At 53.5% G+C, this 23,451-nt stretch overlaps 1 protein-coding gene across 1 annotated transcript; it reads right to left on the reverse strand.

Moving 5' to 3' along the window:
• Nucleotides 1-12: 12 nt before the first annotated feature.
• LOC132437690 (polyserase-2) lies at nucleotides 13-15,384 on the reverse strand. Its single transcript, XM_069541388.1, is given in 21 exon segments — nucleotides 13-973; nucleotides 1,105-1,271; nucleotides 1,362-1,633; nucleotides 1,914-2,076; nucleotides 3,737-3,754; nucleotides 4,033-4,203; nucleotides 8,046-8,319; nucleotides 8,584-8,705; nucleotides 8,783-9,048; nucleotides 9,323-9,464; nucleotides 9,577-9,814; nucleotides 10,216-10,379; nucleotides 10,466-10,751; nucleotides 11,065-11,198; nucleotides 11,309-11,558; nucleotides 13,217-13,383; nucleotides 13,677-13,957; nucleotides 14,399-14,561; nucleotides 14,789-14,824; nucleotides 15,012-15,047; nucleotides 15,348-15,384. Coding segments are annotated over 21 exon segments (3,711 nt in total). The 3' UTR covers nucleotides 13-649.
• Between the last annotated feature and the right edge of the window lie 8,067 nt (nucleotides 15,385-23,451).

Consider the following 23,451-nt stretch of genomic DNA (forward strand, 5'->3'; position numbering starts at 1 on the left):
CATCATTTCACGTCACACACACACGGCCAGTTGTGCTCAGAACATTTTACTCCATCTCGCTCCGTCTAACCCCGCACACCAGGTGCAAGTCGGGGCCCAGTTCCGGTGGGGGCTCAGTCCTCCGGAGTCCAGGAGTCGGGGCTCAGGGGGGCGTGGCAGCCAGTGAGGCAAGAGTGGGGCCTTTTCTGTCCTTGAAAGCATGCTGCCCAGAGGCAGCCCCAGCCCAGAAAACAGTGAGAGGGTGAAATGATGGGGCTCATCAGGCAGAGCAGGTGAGGTGCTACAGCCAGCCTTTCAGCAGCAGGCATCTGGGCGTCTTCTAGAAACAGGTGGGGAGCCGGGGCCCACTTTCATAGCCGAGGGTCCTTGGGGGCTCCACAGGAGCCCAACCGATAGGCTTGTGGACAGCAGATGGAAGTGACCAGAGTTTCTAGCCAGTAGACTCCTAGGCAGTAAACTCCTGTGGTGGAGGTTACAGTCCCAAAGAGCAACCCAGAAGAGTGGGCTCAAAGGTCAGGATGGTGCTTTGAACTCCCACAGGGTCCTGGGAGGAAGGAGTGGCTCAAAGTCAGGCATCCTGGGAGCAGGCGTGTGCCCTTGGGTGTGTTGTGGAGGTCCCGGAAGCAAGTCAGCTCCCAGGGTGAGTAGCTCAGTGGTCGTGCTGTGGGCGGAGGAGGCCCAGGGTCAGGCCTAGTGGCAGCAGAAGGAGGGGTCCCACCAAGCCTGGGGCTGGGGCAGGGTTGAAGGCCCCATAGTTGCTGCAGAGGTTGCCATCAGGCTGGGACTCCTGGATTTGGGGCACCACCTGAGGCTGGAGCTCTGCCACTTTGTGGTGAATCCAGGAGGCATAGCTGGAGGTCAGAGTATACACACCAGGCCTGTTGGGGGCCCCACAGGCATCACCCCAGCTTACGATGCCTGCCACGTACCAGCGGCCCCCCACTGGGCAGGAGAGTGGGCCCCCAGAGTCACCCTGAGGAGAAAATCCATACAGCAGCTGTCAGGACCAGCCCCCAGGCCTCCAACCATCCGTGCCAGCCCCACTGAGCCCTCATCTCCCAAGACACGCCTGTCTCATCTTCTCCCCGGACCCCCCGCGTGTACCTGGCAGGCGTCCTTGCCCCCTTTCACATAGCCAGCACACACCATGTCCTGCTGGATAAAGTGGGGCTCCTCGGGCTTGGCGTTGATATTGTACAGGCAGTTACAGGTCTCGCGACTGATCAGTGGCACCTCAAGTTGCTGCAGCGTCTTGGGGGCCGGGAGGCTCACTGTGGGGGCAAAAGATGCTTACCCAGGGCCTCCTACCCTGCGTCGGCTCCCTCCGTGCCCCTAGACATCAGCGCCCACCTCACCCTCACCTGAGGGGGCCACGTGGCCCCATCCCGTGACAGTGCACTGGAGACCATTGGGGAAGGAGGCGTTGGCTGCGGGGAGGCAGATGGGCCGGATGTAGCGAGAGAAGGTGACAGAGGGTTTGAGCTGGAGGAGCGCAATGTCACCCATGGAGCCCTCCTGGAGGTAGCTGGGGTGGGAAATGACCTGCGCCACCATGCGGACCTCGGTGTCAGAGCTGTAGTAGTTCAGCTTGTGGGCCCCCAGCTTTACCTCGTAGTCCTCTGTGCGGTGCTCCCTGCAGGCAGAGGGGCGAAGGCTGGGACCCGAGAGACCGGGATCCCTGTTGCCTTGTGGCGTCCAACCTCAGTTCCTGACCTTTCAGAGTCCACCCTGCATCCTAGTTTTATCCTGTGACCTGTGACCTCTGGCCTTCACTCCTGACGGATCCTTACAGACTTTATTGATATCCCTAGATACAACCCAAGAATCTCCAACCTCTGACCCACACTGATCCTTGAACTTTGACCTCCAGCCCACTTTTGACTTCCCCGCCCTGCCCCCTACCCAGCTGGTACCTTGGGAAGCAGTGAGCAGCCGACAGCACCCACTGCTCAGACAGGAGAGAGCCACCACACGCGTGGGCGCCGTTGTAGCTGATGCTGACCTGCCAGGGCCACTGGCCGTGGGCTGAATCGCTACCACCTGTGATACGTGCTTGGTGGACCACGCCGCAGGAGGCTGCCCAGGGAGGAAAGGAAGGGAGGGGGTCAGGTCCTCAGGGTCCCCCAAACCACATCCTCGACCCTGCCACTCCCGACATAGCCCAGGAGGTCTGGTTTGGAGCTTGGGGTGTGAGTTCACAGAAATCAGCCACCCTGTGTCCCCATCCCATGGCTCACCAGTCACGGTCAGATCTGCCTGCCCCCGCTACCCTCGACCCAGTGCCTAATTAAGGTCTCATCCAGCTTCTGTCCTCACCGGCCTTCCTGCCTTCCATCTGCTCCACTCCTTACAAATCTGGCCAGGTCATACCCCCGCTTAAATCCTTCCCTGGCCCGCACTGCCTTTACGAGAGACTCCAGACCTTCCGTGGCACAGCCATCCCTCTGCACACCCTGTCACAGCGGGCCACACACTTGTTCACCTCCAGACCTTGGCCTATTCAGGTCACTCTGCCTAGAATACCTTTCCTCATCCCTACTTCGCTCAGCAAACTGCTATCGCCTATGGAGATGGTTCAAATTCTCAGTCCCTCTGTAGCCTGCCCTGACCCTGCTGGCTGAGTGAGGCGACGCTTCGGAGCTCCCGAGGTCCGTGCTTCCCAGACGTGGCTGTTCCGCATTATGACGTGTCTGCTTCAACCAGCCAACCTGGGCGTTCCCTAGGGGCAGGGACGAGGGCAGATCCCTATGTCCCCAGCACCCAGCACAGGGCTGGGCACATGGATGGAGTTGTGGATGTGTGTTGAACAAACGAACGGAACAGCCGGGCTCCCAGGGTGTGAATGTCTAGTTTCCAGGACAGCCCCACCCCCGCAGAGGCCGCTGTTTGGAGCAGGACCCAAGTGCCCTTCACAAAGTCACCTGCTCAGAAGCAGGGAAAACCACCCAGTGAGGCTCCTCCCCCTCTCCTTGTAAAAAGGACAATAGAGACCAGCAGTTCAAGCAATGCCAGGCCCCAAAGGGGCTTTCACTTCCTTAATCTTCCAGACTCTTCATTGCAGCCCCAGGAGACAGACAGAATCAACTTAATTTTTTAAAAAAATTTTTTGTTTTTGGCCGCACTGTATGGCATGTGGGACCTTAGTTCCGTGACCAGGGATCGAACCCGTGCTCCCTGCATTGGAAGCACAGAGTCTGAACCACTGGACCACCAGGGAATTCCCAGAATCAACTTCATTTTATTTTATTTTTGCTGCACCGCACGGCCTGTAGGATCCTAGTTCCCCAACCCGGGGGCCCTCGGCAGTGAAAGTGCGGAGTCCCAACCAGTGGACCCCAAGGGAACTCCCTCAACTTCATTTCAGAGGTGAGGGAACTGGCATTCGAGACACAGCCAGTACATGGTGAAGCCGGGATTGCCAAGGAGACGGATCCTTGGTTTGTTTCCCTCAAAACAACCCACGTTTGGAGTCAGACCTGGGTTTAAATCCCAGCTCTGCCACTTACTGGCTGTGTGCCGTCGGGCAAGTTATTTCTCTGCCCCTCAGTTTCTTAATCCAAAGAACGAGGGCTGTAATCCTCGCCTCCCAGAGCTATTGGAGGACCCAAATAAGACAACAGGAGTGAAAGAGACGGCCTTGCAGAGAGGGTCAGGCACTCAAACGCCCCAGGGAAATCTGAACCCGTGGCACCTCCCCCTCCCCTTCCCCTCCCCCCACTTCCCCGGCGAGCCTCACCTTCAGCCCCAACGGCTCCTGGAGGGAAAGAGAAAGAGGGAGGGGTAAGCGGGGAAGTCTCAAGTGCCCAGACGCCCCCTTACCTCCTGCTTCTCCAGAGGGCTGCACCCCGCCCCCCAGGAAGCTAAAGCTGAGGGGAGAGGCCAAGAGCCAGGGAGGCTGAAGCTGGGGGTTCTTGAGCCCAGAATAAGGGATGTGCCCCAGAAAAGGGTTACACCCTCGGCGCCGGTGCACTACCGGCCGCCCCCTCCCCCCCTCCCCCCCGTGCTCCACACTCCCCACCCCCACACGCTCACCCATCTCATTCTGGAATAATCCAAGCAAAAGCAGAGTGGCCAGAGCCTCCAACCACCTAGGCCCCAGGCCTGCCCTCTGGGCCATGACCCAGGACCAGGGGCCCTGGGAAGACACCAGGCACCCAAAGGAAGGGACCTCAGGCTGGGGTTCAAAGGCAAGATCCAGGTGTCAGAACCAGAGGGAAGCGGAAGCAGGTGTCCAAGGCGGCTTCGAAGGCAGGCAGCGGGCACAGAGTAAACGCCAGGGTCTCCGCAGCCGGCAGTGAGGACGCGTCTCCAGCCCGGCCTGGGTACACAGTAGATCTTCCTTCCGAAGTGGCAGCTCCTGGGAAAGGGCACCTACCTGCCGGCCCCTCCCCTGGTCCCGCCCTCCCTGATCAGCTCAGCCAGCCTCTCTTGTTGCCAAAGTCCTGAGTCCTCTCAGACCGTGTGTGTGTGTGTGGGGGGGGGGGGGGCGAGGGGGGTGGCGGGGTTGGGTTGAGTCCTGTGTGTGTGTGTGTGTGTGTGTGTGTGTATGTGTGGGGGGGGGCGAGGGGGTGGCGGGGTTGGGTTGAGTCCTGAGTCCTCTCAGACCCCTAGGCTGTGTGTGTGGAGGCGGGGGGGCAAGGGGGGTGGGGGGGGTTGGGCTGAGCAGCCCCAGGCAGGGCTGGAAACCCGGATGGCTGGATTCCTGACCCAGCGGCTCTCGGTCCCAGGTCTTTCAGGTCTCCATGACCAGTTATGCCCCCAGGGCCCGGCCCGGCCTGTGTTACCAGCTGCTTCTCCCTCCGTTCCGCCTGAGGCCTAGCATCTGAGCCCCGGACAGCCAGGTCTGCCCCCGGGCTGGGGCCTTTTCAGGTCCTTCTGTGGAGCCTGCAGCCTCATCTTCGAGTGGTGAGGTGTGGTGAGCGTGTCTGGTGGTGCTAATCATTCCACAGATACTTACTGAGCGCCTAATATGTTCCAGGCACAGGAGACACAGTGGACACTGTCCCTGCCTTCCCTGAGCTCATGGTGAAGTTGCGGTGACAGACTTGAATCATAAAATGACACAAACAATTACGGAATAATTTCAAGCTACGAACTGTGATGGAGAAAGAAGAATGCGGGCTCTGGGAGCCACTTACAGGAGCGTGACCTAGGCTGGAATCAAGAAGGGCTCCTCAAGGAGGTGCCTTTAGAACTGAGACCTAAAGGGATTATGAAAAGCTGTTAACAAGGCAAAGATGGGGAAGGGTGGTCCAGGTGAATCGTCCTCAGAAGGAGGGCGCAGGTGACCTAGGTTCAGGGAAAGGAGGCCCATGTGCCTGGGTTGGGGGACAGGAGCCTCCTCTGTGAGTGTATGAATCTGGGCAATTGGGAAAGTGTGTTGGCTTCAAGCTTTAGAAATACAGAGCCCCACTTGTCCACCTGCCTTCCATAAGACTAGGTGTCTGGACCTCTGAGCCAGGACTTCAGGGCCTAGGCTGGAGGGCAGGGAATTCCTGTAATGGGAAAGGGGACAAAACTGACTCGGGGGACTTCCCTGGTGGTGCAGTGTAGTTAAGAATCCACCTGCCAATGCAGGAGACGCAGGCTCGAGCCCTGGTCCGGGAAGATCCCATGTGCCGCGGAGCAACTAAGCCCGTGTGCCACAACTACTGAGCCCGCACTCTACAGCCCGTGAGCCACAACTACTGAAGCCCGCGCCTAGAGCCCGTGCTCTACAACAAGAGAAGCACCGCAATGAGTAGCCCGCACACCGCAACGAAGAGTAGTCCCCGCTCAATGCTATTAGAGAAAAGCCGCGCGCAGCAACGAAGACCCAACGCAGCCATAAATAAGTAAGTAAATAAATTTATTAAAAAAAAAAAAGACTGACTCGGGAAGGGGTCTAAGCTGGGGTGGAGGGGGAAGACCCTGGACACTGTGGGTGGGTTTGGGTAGAGGACAGGGTATATTAAATGTTTGTGGGGGATGACATACGAGTGACTGACTGGGCATGGGTGATCTTGGGTGGCCTCGGCCTGCAGTGGCTTGAAGCAGGATTTCCGTTCTCTGGCCAGAGACGGAAGTCAGGCCGTGGCAGTGAGAGCGCTGAATCCTAGCCACTAGACCACCAGAGGACGAGTGGCCAGTGCCAAGGCCCTGTCCCGTCAGCTGTGTAGAAATGAATTTCCACAAAGAGACGGAAAGTAGTGAAACAAGTAAAGTGTTTATTAGGAGGGAAAAGGGTACGTGTGGATAGACACACAGGTGGACTCAGAGAGAGAGTCGCGCGCTCGTGGGTAGTTTGAATCACTTATATGGGGCATTTCTTCCAGGTTTCCTTTGGCCAATCATCTTGCTTTCTCTGCCTCTGAGTCCGTACTTGGTTTACCTCAGGGTCCTCCCACGTGTGCATGAGCAACTCTTAGCCAAGAAGGATTCTAGCAAAGAGATCTACGGATAGGTTGGCATCACTTACTGTGGGGTGGCACCCCCTCCTTTTTGACCTCTGAGGAGCCTTTCTGCGCACGTAGAGTCGGGAAGGTCTCCTTGACCTCGAGAATGAGAAATACATGGTCTCTTATCTGGGTGGGGGCTTAGCTCCTCCTCCTCTTCATCTTGGAGTATCTGCCCAGAGGGGACAAACTCCAGCTACTCAGCCTGGGGACTATCTATCTCCTGCCTTATGGAGAGCAGGTAGGGGTGTATGTCCCTGTGGAGATATAGATGCAGAATATTCTCTCCCTGGCTGTCCAGTGGCTAGGACTGTGTGTTCCACTGCAGGGGGCAGGGGTTCGATCCCTGGTCAGGGAACTAAGATCCTGCATGCCATGCAGTGCGGCCAAAGAAAAAAAAACACAAAACGATTAGCCAGGGCCTTTAAGAACCTCTGCCCATCTTCTCAATCTCCCAAGAACTTCCAGCTTCCCTGTAAGGTCTCCCCTCCCCAACCTTCTGCCTACTCAACTCAGGGATGGTGACCCCAGCCCCAGAGGTGACCCCTCTGCCACCCTCAGCGGCTGGTTTCCATCCCAAGCACCCCTCCTGCCCCGGATGGGTCTCCCTTTTGCCCTTATTCTTTGCTAGAACCTCCTCTATGACTTGTTCCTGATCCCCAGTCCATGTGTTCCCCCCCACGTTGGGAGCACTTCATGGGCTTGTCAAGGCCCGAGCTGTGCCGGGACTTAGCAATTAGCAGGGAACGTGGTTGAATGAATGCAGGGAGGTGCACTGGTAAGTGGGGGTGGGCGGAGGTAGTGAGATGTACATACAGGGGACTCTTGATGGGGCCCAAACCCTGGGGGCACTGGGCAGGATGTCGTGGACCCTTGAACGGTACAAGTGTCATGTGTGTGTACTGGGGACACTGGAGGTGAACACTCTGGGGCACCATTCATCAGGGTATGTGTACGGGGGAGGCTCCGTGCAGGTACAGGATATGGCAGACAGACCCTGGATTCCCAGACTCCTGGACCCTTCCTCTGACCCTCACCCTCAGTCCTTCTTGCTCTGGGGGGAGGGGCAGCAGGGTCCAAGAGAGCTAGGGCTGAGGTGTCCAGCAGGTGTGTGCTGGGGATGCTGATTCCACTGGGGAGGTAACACACACCCAGCTGGCCACTCGACCTCCCCCGCCCTGGGGCAGGAATGAGGGACAGATGCCACATTATCAGGGATACATTTTCTGGGAGCCCAAGGCCTGACAGAGGCCCAGGAGGGAGAGGCCCACTCCCTGGGGCTTCCCCCTCCCCCCCCACCCCCCCCACCCCCACCCCCCGTCCCTCAGCCTGCCCCCAGCAATGCCACAAAGCCACGCATGTCTCTGTTTACACCTTTGTGGTCCACTGGCTCCCCCTGCCCTCAAGCATGCCAGGGCCCAAAATAGCTGGGCACTGAGGCCCAATTGTCTGAAGCCGCTGCAGTCTAGGTGGGTGGGGCACTCAGGAGGTTCTGGGTAAGGGAACAGAGCCGGTTGGGCCACATTCCAGCCCCACCAGGTAGGAAGTAGAGGGCTGGAGGGGGTGGGGGAGGTGAAGGGGAGGTGGCCCAGGGACCCAGGCCCCCTCAGCCCTGGATCAGGAGGGTCAGTAGCAGCAGGAAGAGAGCAGCTCGAGGGGAACCTGAGGCCCTGGCCATGTCAGGGGGACAGAGGTCGCCGCCTTCTGGGAGCCAGTGGGGGAAGCCACTGGGGGGCAGGAAATGCGCCTCCCCCACTGTCTGGGAGATCCAGGTCTCTTCGGGTCCGATGGCGGCAAATAGGTCCCTGCTGCCTCGAATAGCCATGCCCACGAGGACCCAAGAGCCTTCCTCAGTCTGGCACAGGAGCGGAGGTGCTGAGGTCACCTGCAGCATCAGAGCCAAGACCAAAAGGGTCTCTTACCCTTTCCTCCTGGTCCCCTGCACCTTCTAGGGCCCAGCCACAAAGCACAGCTTGCCTCCATCCTCAGGCATCTTGGCCCCTGGTCTCTCTCAAGGTTCAGCCAGGAAGCACTGCTTCTTCCTATCTGAGACCCAGCACCCAAGAATTCCAACCCTGCCCTCTCCCTGGTGTCCAGCTGCCCAGCACTGCCTCTCCCCTGCCTGGACCAGGATACCCAGGCTCCGTACCTCACACCTGTCCTCCTGCCCCTCTGCATACAGGACACAGAGAGTTCCAGGGGGCAGAATGCCCTGATAGAGGCAGTGACAGAGTCGTGGTGTCAAGATGGAGACAGCAGCAGCCACAGGGACTAGAGAGAGGAAGGAAGGTTGTCCCAGGGATTCTGGTATCCAGCCACTTCTCACCCCCAGGACCCAGGGCTCTCACCTCGGTCCTGGGGGTCCTTCCAGCCCAGCACCCAGCAGCTGGCCCCCAGGGGAGTACCCCCTGGGTGAAGGCAGATGGGCAAGGCTGATGGGGAGGGCTCCACCCGGGAGCTCAGCTCCAGGAGGGCCAGGGGGGGCCGAAGTCCCAGGTGCCGGGGCAGGCGGATGCTGATGACCAGCCGGGATACCTGGTGACTCTGTGGGAGGGGGCTGGCCCCAGCCCGGCCCAGGTACACTTCAATATAAGGCACTGTTGTAGAGCCCAGCCTGTTGGAACAAGGTCCAGTGTCATTTTCTGTTCCCCTCATTGCTGATAAAGTCCTTCCCAGTCCAGGGGAAAGGGTGGAATGAATCTCCAGGGTCATTCCACTAACTCCTTCATTCATTATTCCTCCTTCCAAATCTCTCTTTGTCTCAAAACACGTCGCAGCAATTACCCTGTGCTATAAAAGCCCTAAAGGGAGAACAAACCTCTACTGAAAGAGTCCTTTGGCCCATCTTCCAATTTTTCCCTCTTGCCAGGGAGATGGGTGAGACCCACCTGAGGATACAGTGAGTGGCTGCCAGGACCCAGCCTGGGGCCACGAGGATCCCAGTGCAGACTCGCTCTCCAGCTACATGCACCTCTGCCAGCCAGGGCCACAGGCCCCCCGTCAGAGCCGGCTCTGGCCGCAGTCCACAGGCTAGAGAGAGGAGGCGACTCCCTCAGTGGGGGCCCAACAGCTGACCCGCAAAGCCCCTACCATGGATCTAAGCACTCCCAGGAGCCCCTAAGCCCCAAAGGCACCTCCTCACCGCCATGCTCTGTGTGAGGGGGACAAGTTTGTGTCTCAGTCTCCTCCCCCTCAGGGCCCCAGTCCCAGGACAACTGGTCCTCCAGGTAGGCTCCCCGAGTCACATGGCTGATCCATGGGCCGTGGGTCTGCAGCGGATAGAAGGCTCTGGGACGCAGGCAGTCACTGGGTAAGTCTCTGATTCCAGCCAGGAACCAGGTCCCTTCTTCCCGGCATAGAAGGCTCCAATGAGAGTAGTTCTGCAGCGAGAGTGTGTGTGTGTTACCAGCCTCTAGGTGTGTGCCAGTTGATGAGAGGATGCCAAAGTCCTGGGGCTTTCCTAGACTCCACACTCTCGCGTACTCGGATAAACAAATCCCACCTCCTCCAAGCCAGGCTCCAACACAGATCTGTGTAATAAGTCGGCCCTCACTTTAGGATTCTCTTTAAACCTAGAGGTAGCGAAAAGGCCCGGCGGGTCTCGGGGCCCCTCCCCAAAGTCCTTCTGGGCCAAGCTTCGCCCCTAGCGCGTTCTGGCCCCGCCTTAACCCCGCCTCCGTCCCCAGATCACGGAGCCCAGTTCCTGTCTCTCTCAGGCCCCGCCCCCAGTCTGCCCCTCCCTCCTACTTAGACCCATGGGCCCCTCCCCGCCGCCGCTCACCCAGCAGCGGCCCGCCACCTCCTCCTCCTGGTAGGCGGGGCAGAGAGCTAGAGGCGGCTCTCCCGGTGGCGGCACTGACTCCCCCTGGCGGCCATACAGGCAATGACACCACCAGGCGCCCAACAGCTCCGCCTCAAGCAGCGAACCGGCTCCGGGCACTGGTTCTGGAAGAGAAAGGGAGGAGGCCTGCGCTGCGGTGGTGTCCGGCCCCGGCTCCGCCCCGCCCGGCCCGAGCCGGATCCCTGCTCACCCGTGTGGCCCCAGCGAGCCAGGCGGCAGCGGCTCCCGGGCAGGAAATAGTGTTCTGGGTGGGGTAGGCACACTGGCCGCGGGGCCACGCTCAGGTTCACGGGCGCGCGCAGCTGCAGCAGCGCCAGGTTCGAGGCGTCGTCCCACGAGGCGTTCTCGTGCGGCACGAGGCGTGCCACCCGCTCCGCGCGCGGGCGCGAGGGCAGCATCACGCGCCAGTGGTCCAGGTCGCGGGGTGGGAGGTCTGAGCTGATGCGGCTGCGGGATGGGGAGACTGGGGACGTGGGCTGGATCCCACATGCTCACGTCTAAACCTCCACCCGTGGCTTAGACTCTGTATCTCCAGGCAGGATTCTGCATCCCGGACCTGAGACCTGTGCACTCAGACACCCCCCCACCCCAATCCTGGGTCGAATTCGTATTACCCCTCTATTCGCCCCAGAGAGACTAGGACCCGGATTTTTGAGCTGGATCATACACCTCCCAATGGCACCCCACTCCCCTACCCCTATCCTACCCAGGGGAAGGGCTGGGCCAGTTAGATAGTGTCTCAGACTGATGGGGGAAGGGGCAAGAATCTGCCTGAGACTGGGTTTTCACTCACCCTGGAAAGCAGCTGGCAGGTGCCAAGACCCAGCTTTCAGACACCAGTGCCCCATAGCAGGGTCTGGATCCTGGGACCATCACCTGGGCTTCCCAGGGCCAGGCCCCTGGCCTTGGGGCCTTCCCGCACTCTGAGGGGTGAGAGGCCTGAGTGAGGGGGCTTCCTGAACCCCAGGCAATTTCCACCTGAACTCAAATCTCCCAGATCCAGCTGACATCCAGGTGTCCTGCACCCCCTCACCTGGCAGGGCGATGGTACAGTTCTCATCCGTGGGCTCGGGGAGACCTGACTGGAGCTCCGGGGACTGGGTGGGAAAGGCAGGGCCAGGCTCTGAGCCCAACACCTGTTCCCTTATCCATGCCTCATAGGGAGCCACAGCAGTGAAGACTCCGGGGCGGTTCCTCCGTCCACAGCCAAAGCCAAAGCTGGTGATTCCCGCCTGGAACCATCGGCCACCTTCCTTGCAGACCAGGGGCCCCCCAGAGTCTCCCTGATGATAGATGACTTAGTGTCACGGGATCAGCCCAGAGACCCACCCGCTTATACCGGACCACCTCGCAAAGGTTCTACACCTCTTCTGGTTGGCCCTACATACAGCCACCTTCTCCTAGAAACATTTGTTGGCTGTGCCTTGTCCTCTGTAACCCCTACAACTCTAAACAGAAGAAAGCCTTGTAAAGTAGAAAGGCTGATGAGCAGTCAAAGCCAGGAGCACCAAGCTAACGCATTAAAGGCCATGCCAGAGAGGCCTGCAGGTCTCACTCAGAGCCAATGATTCTTGTTCAATAAATAGTTCAAACAAACGCTGTCTTTGATTTCTAAGTTGTTAGAATTCCTTGTTAAATTGTTAAAGTAAATCAGAGATGCCAGCATTCAGGAGGAAAAGGCTGTTGGAAATAGGCTATTAGAAAAGCAGCAAGAAGGGACAGTTTGAAGGCAAGTAAGGAGGAAGAACTAAAAGGAACAGACAGTAAAACAAGGGTTCTGGGGCCATTTAATGCCGGGGCATTGTCCCTAAGATATCACTATATTCCAGGTTAGGCACCTCTGTGACCCCAGGAGGGTTACAAAGAAGGTGCAGAATCATCTAGAATTGTGCTGTCCAATATGGTAGACACTAGCCCCATGTGGCTATTTGAATTAATTAAAATTAAATAAAATTAAAATTCAATTCCTTGATCACACTAGCCACCTTTCAAATGTGCAGTAGCCAGTGTGGCTAGTGACTATCATATCAGACAGTGCAGATAGCAAAGATTTCCATCATCATAGGAAGTTTTATTTGACAGCACTGTTCTAGAGGAAGTTGAATTGTTGGCAGTCCTGTTCAAGAAGGCAGGGATTATGTCCCTAGGTCCTGGAACTTCATAACTGGGAAGGACCCTGAAAACCATCTAGCCTGAATCCCCATCACCACCATGCATGCTTGAGTGCCCTCAAAGCTCTGTGCCATTGCAGGAACATTTCTGGGGAAAATGGTGAAAATATATCATGTTTTGGCCTTCAGCAGGTTATCTGGAAAATTCCCTTCTGTGAAGGATTAATTCATTTTAAAAAATAACTATTTGTTGAGTATCTACTAAGTAATAGGTGCTGTGCTATAGGCTAGGATATGGGATAATAATATAATGATAATAATAATAGTAATAATAATAGCTAATACTTATTTAGCTCTTACTAAGGACCAGGCACTGTTCTAAATGTTTTTTACATGTACAAATTTATTTAGTTATCATAATGATTAATAAATCATATGATGATTTATTTAATCATCATAACCTCCAGAAAGTAACACTATCATCCCCATCTTCCAGATGAGAAAATCTGCACAGAGAGAAGTCAAATAACTTGGCCAAGGCTATACAGCTAATAAGTGGTGGCACTGAGCTTCTAACCAGGATAACACTCCAGAGTCTGGCATGTGACCACTGCGCTACACTGCCATCGATAACAGTGCCCATTTGTTGAGCCCCAAGTTCTGTCCATTTGTAATCTTCACATCAATCCCATCCACTGGCAATCTTGCCCTCTTTTTGCAGATGAGGTTCAGAAATATGAGTGAGATGGGATTTGTCTATTAATCATACTGCTTCCTATTGGTGAGGGCTCTGCCTGGCCCTTCAGGCAGGTGCAGGGGCCTCCCCTCACCTGGCAGGTGTCCTTGCGGCCCTCTGGGTAGCCAGCACACAGCATCCCTGGCAATAGCTGGAAAGTGAGATTGAAGGGACCAGGCCGGCTGTAGAGACACTGACAGGCAGCTTCTCCCAGCACCCTTAGCTCCACTTCTTGTAGCACCCAGGGGAGAGGCAGGGGGTCTGTCGGCAGAACCAGAGAAGAAATGCTGTGAGTCAGGAATGCAGCCCCCTGTTCCCCAGGGCTCAGCTTGGTCCCCTCCAGCTGCCTCCTGGACATCTTTGTCTCTGCGCCCACCACATCCCAAACCACTGTCCCCTCCCACTCCTCTCCGTTCTTCTTCCTACAGCCTCATCTCAGGAACGGCCCCATCAAGCGTCCAGTGCGGGCTGCCCTGCGGCCCCACCTGGTAGCCTCCACCTCGCCAATAACCCACCTCCTGAGACGCCCCCCCCCCCGCCCCCGCCCCACTCACCGGCCTCCTGGACGTCCCCCCAGCCCGTGGCCCAGCAGGCGGTGCCGTGAGCGAAGCGGTGCGAGGCGCGGGGCAGGCAGACGGGCCGCACGGTGGGGCCCAGCCTGGCGGGAGAGGCCAGGCGCAGCAGGGCCACGTCGGCACCACTTTCCACGCCGCTGTAGTTGTCCGGTACCAGGATGGCGGCCACCGAGCGGACGTGCGCGCCGTCCAGGGGTCCGTCATAGGAGTGCACGCCCAGCACTACCGACCACTCGGCCGCGGGCTCCAAGGTCCCATTCCTAAGCCAAGGCCAAGGCCGGGGTGGGGTTAGGTGGACCGCATGGAGGGGGCAGGCCTCGTGGGGCTGGGGGCTTGGAACCAGGGAGAAGGGGGGGTCAGCGGGAAGCCAGGAGGGGCGGAATCCGATCCAGATTCGGGGCTGGGGCGATCGAGGTTGAGACAGACTCCTGAAAGGGGGAGGAGCGGTTGCGATTTGGAGGTGCTTGATGGGGGGCTTTGGAAAGGTGGAATTCAGACCCGGATATTTGGTGGAGTGGTGGGCGGAGTCTGCTGGCGGCCTCACCACACTCCGAACCTGGATACCCCGCAGAGCACTTAGCTTCAGGAGGGCGGGGAGGCGGGGGTAGCTGGGCTTCAATTTAGCCTTGAGTCCGCGGGACCCAGCTGCGGGGCGGGCTTGGCTTTTGAAAGAAAGGGGCTGGACGTGGGCGAATACTCACGTCACGAAACAGTGAGCGGCCGAGAGGACCCAGGAGGGGGCGATGAGGGAGCCCCCGCAGATGTGGCCCCCGCCCTGATGCAGGCTCACCTGCCACGGCCAGGTGCCCGGCTGCGAGTCTGAGCCCCCCATGATTCGGGCAGAGGGCTCAGGGCGACCGCAGTCTGCAATGGGATACCGTGGAGGTCATCACCTGCCCCTGTCCCCAAAGCCAGAGGCCCAGGTAACTCAGGGCAAAGCCCCACCCCCCAATCCACTTCAGTTTGCCCCCGAACAGGGAACAAAGAGAACCTGGGCACTTCTAAGTTTCTGATCATTTCCACCTCCCTCATTGCTTAGCCAGCTTTAACCTCCTTTAAGATCTGAGGACCAGCCCCCCACCCTTCCTTACCCAGATCTTCAGGTTCTTCTTTGGTAGGACTGAGAGCTGGGAGTCACAGGGTAAAAAGAGGAAGATATTGGTGACATCCAGCCCTTGACAGCGCCCAGCTGCCATCTTCCTACTTTCCTCTTCCCCAATTCCCTGCCCTCTCAGCCGCCCTGCCAGCACCCATGCTACCTCTCCCATCTTTTCTGCCTCTGTGGGTGATATTCACCTAGTCCAGCTGCCTTACCTGAGTCCTGGAAGGCTCCTGGGATGGGGCTTATGGCTGGAAAGATGGAGGCAGGAAGAGGCTGGAGACCTATTCTCACAACACGCCCTCCCTGACCCCCTCCCCGCAAACTTTACAGGTACTCCATCCCCCCATGGCACCCAGGCCTCCTTTCCTCCTCCTCTCATATGCTATTCCTTCCCCTCCCGACACCTCACTCCCACCTTCGCTGATGTCCTCCTCCCCTGCCTCCTCTGACACCCCACTCCCGAGGCAGACCCCTGGAGTCCTGCTTTCCAGCTCCCCAGATGTTAGAAGCCAGGCCCCTTACAACCATGCCCTGTCCCCTGAGGTTACCAAGGACGGCAAGTGGGAGAAGCAGGTGCTGGGACATGGTACATTTGAGTCAGCTGGAGGCACAGAGATGGGTGAAGATCTGCTCCCTGCCACAGCTCTGTCTGCCTAGGCAGCCCGTGACTCCTGATGGTCCCAGGGACAGCCCCACCCTCCCTGGCTGGAGCCCATCTCTGGGAATCTGAGTGGATCTGGGGCTAGAAGGAGGAAGTAGGGAGCCTAAGTCCCCACCCAGAGCCCTGTGCGCGTCTCAGGTCTCTAGGGGCCCGGTGTGGGTGTTGGGGGCAGGTGTCCTCGCTCCAGGACACTTACTGGGTGGGAGAACCCGCAAAGGCGGAAGGAGAGGACAGCCAGGGGCTGGGAGGCCAAAGTTCTGGGTCCTTGGTGAGGCAGGGCTGCAGGTCAGCAGTGGCCCTTGGGACAGAGAAAGTGGCCCCTCAGTGGCGTGACTCACCTGAGACTTCATCTCTCTTTGGGGTGTGGCTACCCCAATGGCTTGGCCTTTTCTTCTCACACAGCTCTGGTTACTGGAGTCGCTGGCCAGGTCTGGGACGGGAGCCCTAGGGAATTCGATCCCATCCCAACAAAAGGATCACAGATTCCGGCAGGTTGGGCAGGACATAGGATTCTGGGAGGGGGCTGGGCAGGCTGGTAAGGCCGAGAAAGACTCCACCCTTCTTTGTGTTAGCGTAAGTACTCTCAGGTGTTTTGCCACTTACTCTGTGTGACCTTAGGAAAGTCACTCAACCCATCAGTATATTCAGTAGGAGTCTACTTAAGAAATATGGTGCCTCGAAGAGGAATTGAGGAGAGTTTAATGAAGGAACTATTGACAGAGGTGTAGGCAGGGAACAGGGAAACTGACAGGGATGGTGAAGCGTCCGGGGGCTAGCAGTAACAGAGAGCCCTGCCTGAAGAGGAAAAGAGAGGGAGCAGATACTGGAACGGGAAAGAGAGAGCTGGGCTGTAGGAGAGGGCCAGCCAACAGGAGTGCCTTCAATGGAGGAAGGCAACCTTTATCAACCTGTGGCTCAGCAGGGAGGGAGCTGGGAAAGAAAAGTCCCTATCTCACTCTTCTCCTACTCTCTGATCGCCTGCCAGCTCCTCCCATCATCTGAAACCTACCAGAAGTCAGAGTGCAAGGGAGCCCATGATGTGGTCCATAAAGGTCACCCTCTGGGGGAACAGATCAGGATGGAGAAGTGTGGGGAATAGAAATGGAGGGTCAAACAAAAAGTATCCACACAAATATATCTATTTTCTTATCAATAACATAAGCTAATAATAACAATACTCTATTAGTCCAGTTTCCCTAGAAAACAGAGGCCTAGGCAAAACCTACATGCTGTTTCCTTTTTGGGAAGTACAATCGCAGGGCAGCAAGAGTAAAGGAAAATGAGAAGTGATCAGGGAGAGAGGAAATGCAAATACAGAGACCCAACTATTGATTGATAATCTTGTTAACTTTAGCTAGTCCGTGGCAGGAAATGAAGGTCAACGTGGTGGTGTGAATGTTACTAAAGGGAAACCTCACTGAAATGGAGTTGGGAGGCCAGAAGGGGGAGCTCTCACGCACATACTACTTGATGTCAATAGAGTTCCCAACTGGAAGAGACATCGCTTTGCATCTCCAGCAGGAAGTGACACTACTTTTCTACCCCCAGCAGGAGGAAGAAAGATTTTTTCCCTGCCTGGCAGCAGCTCAGCCAATGAGAGACTGTCTCAGACAGTGAAAAGCCACTATACTTTGAACTCCCAGTTTCTTCGAAAGGACTTTTTGTTTATAACAGCCCCTCTCAACTTCCCCCTCTCCATAAGAGTTAACTCTCCTTTGCGTTACCTGGCTTGCATGTGGTTTGCCATAGTTGCATGTCCCGAATGGCAAATCTTTGTTGCTCCCGAATAAACCCATTTTCCTGGTAAAATAACTGGTTGTTGTATTGTTTTAGGATAACAACTTCAGACTTGTTAACACAATCCTTGGGTTTCTAAGTCTCCCCCGGCACTTATTTGTAGGCATTTGTCCCTCCAAAGATAAAGAACCAGTCATTTATTCAACAAACACTCAGAAAAATGAGGTATGGGCAAAAAGAAGGTAGGAAGGAGAGGGTGTAGAGAGTGGCTAATGCAAAGCATGCACGCCACGAAGACCCTCACCTACAAACTGCTTCCTCCAATTCAGCACTTAAGTGTTTTGGTCTCAGGACCTCCTTAGAAATTTTAAAAATTATTGAGGAATCTGAAGAGGTTTCGCTTATGTGCCTTATATCTATCAATATTGACTGCATTTGAAATTAAAACTGAAAAATACTTGAAATACATATTAATTCATTAAAAAGAAATTCATTATGTTAATGTAAATAACATATTTTTATGAAAAACAGCTACATTTCCAAAACCAAAGAAAAGGTGAGAAGAGTGGCATTGTTTTACACTTTTGCAAACCTTTTTTAGTGTCTCGATTGATAGAATACAGCTGGATTCTCATATCTGCTTTTGCATCCAGTCTATTGGGACATCATGTGTCAAGAATCCTTTGGAGGGCTTCCCTGGTAGCACAGTGGTTAAGAATCCACCTGCCGAGGCAGAGGACACGGGTTCGAGCCCTGGTCCGGGAAGATTCCACATGTCGCGGAACAACTAAGCCCGTGCACCACAACTACTGAGCCTGTGTTCTAGAGCCCGCGAGCCACAAGTACTGAGCCCGCGTGCCTAGAGCCCGTGCTCCGCAACAAGAGAAGCCACCGCAATAAGCCCGCACACCACAATGAAGAGTAGCCCCCGCTCGCTGCAACTAAAGAAAGCCCGCGTGCAGCAACGAAGACCCAACGCAGCCAAAAATAAATTTAAGAAAAGAAAAAGAAAAAAAAAGAACCGCCATTAAAAAAGAATCCTTTGGAAACCTACATTGTACACTTGACGTCATGAAAATAGTTTTGCCCTTGAGCACCTCTTGAAAGGGTCTTGGGGCTCCTCCAGGGGTTCCCAGACCATATTTGAGAATTGCTGCTCAAGACAATAATTCTTACCCTTTCCCCAACCCAAAAGACCTTTCTAAATAGGACAGGGGCTCCCCAAAGCAATGCATCTTGTGGGAGCAAGAGGGAACACTTTCTTCTAGGGAGACAGATTGGAATTTCTGAGGGAGTGCAAGTGCAGTTTTCAAAAGCTGCCCTGGTAATTCTGATAGTTGCTCCACGCCGATATGCTCTTGCTTAAGAATCACTGCTCTAAGTTTTCTAATAGCCAACACAGAGGGAAACCCAAGCAGGAGTCTCTCTTCCAGGTACTAGGACAGAAAATAAATTTCTCCTGAAGGTACTCGTGGAGACGACGCTTCGGTGTAATGAAATCTTCCTCAACAGTATCATTGTGCCAAAAACAGCAAAGAGGGACTCCCCTGGTGGTCCAGTGGTTAAGACTCCACGCTTCCAATGCAGGGAGCGTGGGTTCGTTTCCTGGCTGGGGAACTAAGATCCCATATGCCGTGGGGCAGCAAAACAAACAAACAAAACAAAAAACAAAACAGCTAGGAGTTTCATAAGGTTGACTTTTTTTTTTTTTTTTTGCGATATGCGGGCCTCTCACTGTTGTGGCCTCTCCCGTTGGGGAGCACAGGCTCCGGACGCACAGGCTCAGCAGCCATGGCTCACGGGCCCAGCCACTCCACGGCACGCGGGATCTTCGTGGACCGGGGCACGAACCTGCGTCCCCTGGATCGGCAGGCGGACTCTCAACCACTGCGCCACCAGGGAAGCCCCATAAGGTTGACTTTTATAGAGCTGCTGAATGTCAGTCCATAACACCATAATCAAACATCGTCAATAAAATAATTATATGGGGATGCCTTTGGGTAAGAGAGGCAGTGCATGGACACACAGTTCACTGTTGATCTGTTTGGTGGAAGGGGAAATTATAGATCAACTAGTGTATTAGTTTTCTATCACCGACATAGCAAAATATCATACATTTAGTCACTTAAAACAACACACTTATTACCTTACAATTTTGAGGGTTAGAATTCTGACATGAGTCTCCCTGGGCTAAAATCACGGTGTCAGCAGGGCTGAGTTCCTTCCTCGAGGCTCTAAGGGAGAATCCATTTGCTTGTCTTTTCCAGCTTTCGGAGGCTGCTCTCACGGCTCATGGCTCCTTTCCTCCATCTTCAGCACCAGCAATGTTGCATCTCTCTGACCCTTTTCTGTCTTCACATCTTCCTCTCTGGCCAAAACCAGAAAAAGTTCTCTGAGTTTAAGGATTCATGTGATTTGCGAGGATGTGGAGAAAAGGGACACCTTGAGGACTGTTGGTGGGAATGTAAATTGGTGCAGCCACTATGGAGAACAGTATGGAGGTTCCTCAAAAAATTAAAAATAAAGCTACCATATGATCCAGCAATTCTACTCCTGGGTATTTATCTAATTAGAGAAGATATATACACCTTATGCTCGTTGCAGCATTATTTACAATAGCCAAGATGTGCAAGAAACACAAGTGCCCATCAATAGATGAATGGATAAAGAAGATGTGCATATATACAATGGAATATTATTCAGCCATAAAAGAGAATGAAATCTTGCCATTTGCGACAACGTCTTAGGATGGACCTAAGAGGACATTACTCTTAGTGAAATAAGTCAGACAGAGAAAGACAAATACCATATGACTTCACTTACATATGGACTCTAAAAAACAAAATAAATGAGCAAACATAACTAAACAGAGACAGAGAACAAACAAGTGATTGCCAGAGGGGAGAGAGGTGGGAGGAGGAAAGAAATAGGTGAGGGAGATTAGAGGTACAAACTTCCAGCTGCAAAATAAATGAGTCACAGGGATGAAATGTGTGGTGTGGGGAATATAGTTAATAACTATGTATTATCTTTGTATGGTGACATATTGGAACTAGACTTATAGTGGTGATCATTTTGAAATGTACAGAAATACCAAATCACTATGTTGTGTACCAGGAACTAACATAGTGTTGTAGGTCAATTATACTTCAAAAACAAACCAACAGGGACTTCCCTCATGGCACAGTGGTTAAGAATCCGCCTGCCAATGCAGGAGACATGGGTTCAAGCCCTGGTCCGGGAAGATCCCACATGCTGTGGAGCAACTAAGCCCGTGCGCCACAACTACTGAGCCTGCGCTCTAGAACCCACGAGCCACAACTACTGAAGCCTGTGTGCCTAGAGCCCGTGCTCTGCAACAAGAGAAGCCACCACAATGAGAAGCCCGCGTACCACAACGAAAAGTAGCCCCTGCTCACCGCAACTAGAGAAAGCCCGTGCGCAGCAACGAAGACCCAACGTAGCCAAAAATAAAATAAATACATTTATAAAAACAATGATATGAATGAACTTGTATACAAAACAGAAGCAGACTCACAGACACAGATAACAAACATGGTTACCAAACATGGTTACCAAAGGGGAAAGGGCGGCAGGGGGCGGGAGGGATAAATTAGCAGTTTGGGATTAACATATACACACTACTATATATAAAATAGATAAACAGCAAGGACCCACTGTGTAGCACAGGAAACTATACTCAATATTGTGTAGTAACCTATAAGGGAAAAGAATTTGAAAAACGGAATCACTTTGTCATACACCTGAAACTAACACAACATTGTAAATTAACTATACTTCAATAAATAAATAATAAATAAATAAATGAACTTCGAATAAATAAATAAAACAGAACCCCTTTTATTATCTCTCTTTGTTGTGAGGGGTGACTGGGCTCCGCTGGGTTGTTCTGCTGCTGATCCAGCTTGGGGTCTGTCATGGGGTTGCAGTCGGATGCAGCTGGGGCTGGAAATTTCTGGATGTTCACCTCGGATGGCTGGGTCTCTCTCCTTCTCCACGTAATGTCAAGGTCTCTCCTCTCCATGTAGTCACTCTACATGGTCTCTCCAGCACGGCAGCTGGACTTCTTACTGGCGGCGCAGAAGTTCCCAAGAACCCTAGAGCAGACGCTGCCATGCCTTCCTGGGGCTTAGGCCTGGACTGGCACAGCCCCACTGCTGCAGCATTCTATTGGTTAAAAAGAGTCACAACCTAGTGCAGATTTCAGTGAGAAGGGGATTACAAAGGGTATGAATACTAGAAGGCATGCTTCCTTGAGGGGGTCATCTTTGGAGCTGACCTACCACAGACTCTCAGGTACTTCAAAAAAAGAGGCTACCCAACAGCCAATATGCATATGAAAAGCTGTGCAAGATGACTTGAGAGAAATGAAAATGTAAACCATCGAAAGCTTCCACCAAACACCCACCAGAATGGCTAAAATTTTAAAAGCTGTCGACGCCAAATGTTGGTGAAGAGGTAGAGTGAGTGAAATTCTCATACACTGCTGAGGGGTGGGGAGGGTGGGTAGAAAATTGTTTGGTAGTATTCACTAAAGCTGAACATATACCTATACCATGACCCAATAACAATATTCCTATGATTAGACACAAGAGAAATGAGTGCACCGAAAGACATGAGTCTAACAAAGTGTCTGTTGAAGCTTTATTCGTAAGAGCCAACACCCAGAAACAACATTAATGCCTAGTAACAGGAAAATTGATAAATCAATTATAATATATTCATACAATGGAATACTATGCAGCAATAAAAAAGGATGAATTACTGACATGTACACCCACACGGATGGATCTCACAGAAAATGTTCAACAAATATAAGTATCCTAAATGTATGATTCCAATTATATACAATTCAAGAACAAAACTAATCAACGAATATAGAAGTCAGAATAGTGGTGACCTCTGGTGGAAGTAGTGACTGGGAACAGCACAAAAATACTTGTTGGAGTGCAGGAAAGTTCTATATCTTGATCTAGGTGGTGGCTACTCAGGTGTATACAAATTCAGAACTTCATTGAGATTTAAGATTAGCACACTTTGTGAACTTTTACTGTGTGGTCGTTACGCCTGAATAAAAAGAGACAAAGCACATTTTGCAATTAAGTGGACTCCAGGGTCAATTAAGGAAAAACAACTGAGCCAGCTCCAAAAATTCTTTCCTAGACCACAAGCTTTGGTAAAAGGTGGAGCATTCCATCAGATACACCAGAGCAGGCATGTTATGTAGTTTCTGAAAGTTTAGCCAAAAGAATGAAGCCCTTTAGTGATTGGAGAAACAATAAAAGCACACTTAAGCAAAGTTGTTGATACTACATTCCTGATAAAAGAGATAATTTCTTTTAAAAAAAATTGGTAACAAGTTACTTTTTTTTCTGAATTGGGCTTCTCACTAAAAAGGTTGATTATCACTGACCTAGAAAAAAAGACATTCTTGAGATAATCGTTAAAAAATATTGTTTCTCCCAGCCAAGCTTTTGAAAGGTGCTGAGCAGAGGGGGCAGGAGATTGTTTCCACAGGTTAAGGTCAGGGCCACATATACTCCTTGTGACTAAGCTGGACAGTGATGCATCTTCTTGTGAAAAGATTTGAAGAAATTGGAAAAGGATCTGGGGTGTCTGCTCTAACGCACAGCAGAAGGGTGTCATCACAGAGCAAGGCTGCAAACATTTTAGTTTGGAAAACTGTTAAAATTGGATGTAACCCCTGGTAAGGTTGTCAGGTAAAATAGACGATGTTCAGTTAAATCTGAATTTCAGATAATCAATGAACAAGTTTTTTGTATAACTATGTCCCACGCAATATTTGGGAAATAATTATTCGTGTTTATCTGAAATTCAGAGTTAATTTGGCATCCTGCATTTTTATTTGCTAAACTTGGCAACCCTGTTCCCTTGGCTATAACATTGCCTTGCTAAGTTACTGTGTTGTTGTCTCTCGCTTGGAAGAAGACTTTCTGGAGTGTGCTCCAAAATAACTTGAGGTGGGGTCTAAAATGCGCACGCCACGTAACTCGGTGCAGTGTCCCTCTGAGTGGGAATATTTGAGAGACCATTGATAAAAGTTGACATATTTGACTCCACTCTGTACCAGAAGCCAAGTTGACTGGTACGGTCAAGATGTCGTCTGAAGCTCCCACTTGTGGCAGGAAAGAGTAACTGCTCCTCTTTCCATATCACTCCACCAGACACTCCCATCCCCTGCCTCTATCACCTGGTCTCCAGGGACCATGCTG

The sequence above is a fragment of the Delphinus delphis genome, chromosome 15 (assembly GCF_949987515.2).
Source record: "Delphinus delphis chromosome 15, mDelDel1.2, whole genome shotgun sequence".
Taxonomy (NCBI): Eukaryota; Metazoa; Chordata; class Mammalia; order Artiodactyla; family Delphinidae; genus Delphinus; species Delphinus delphis.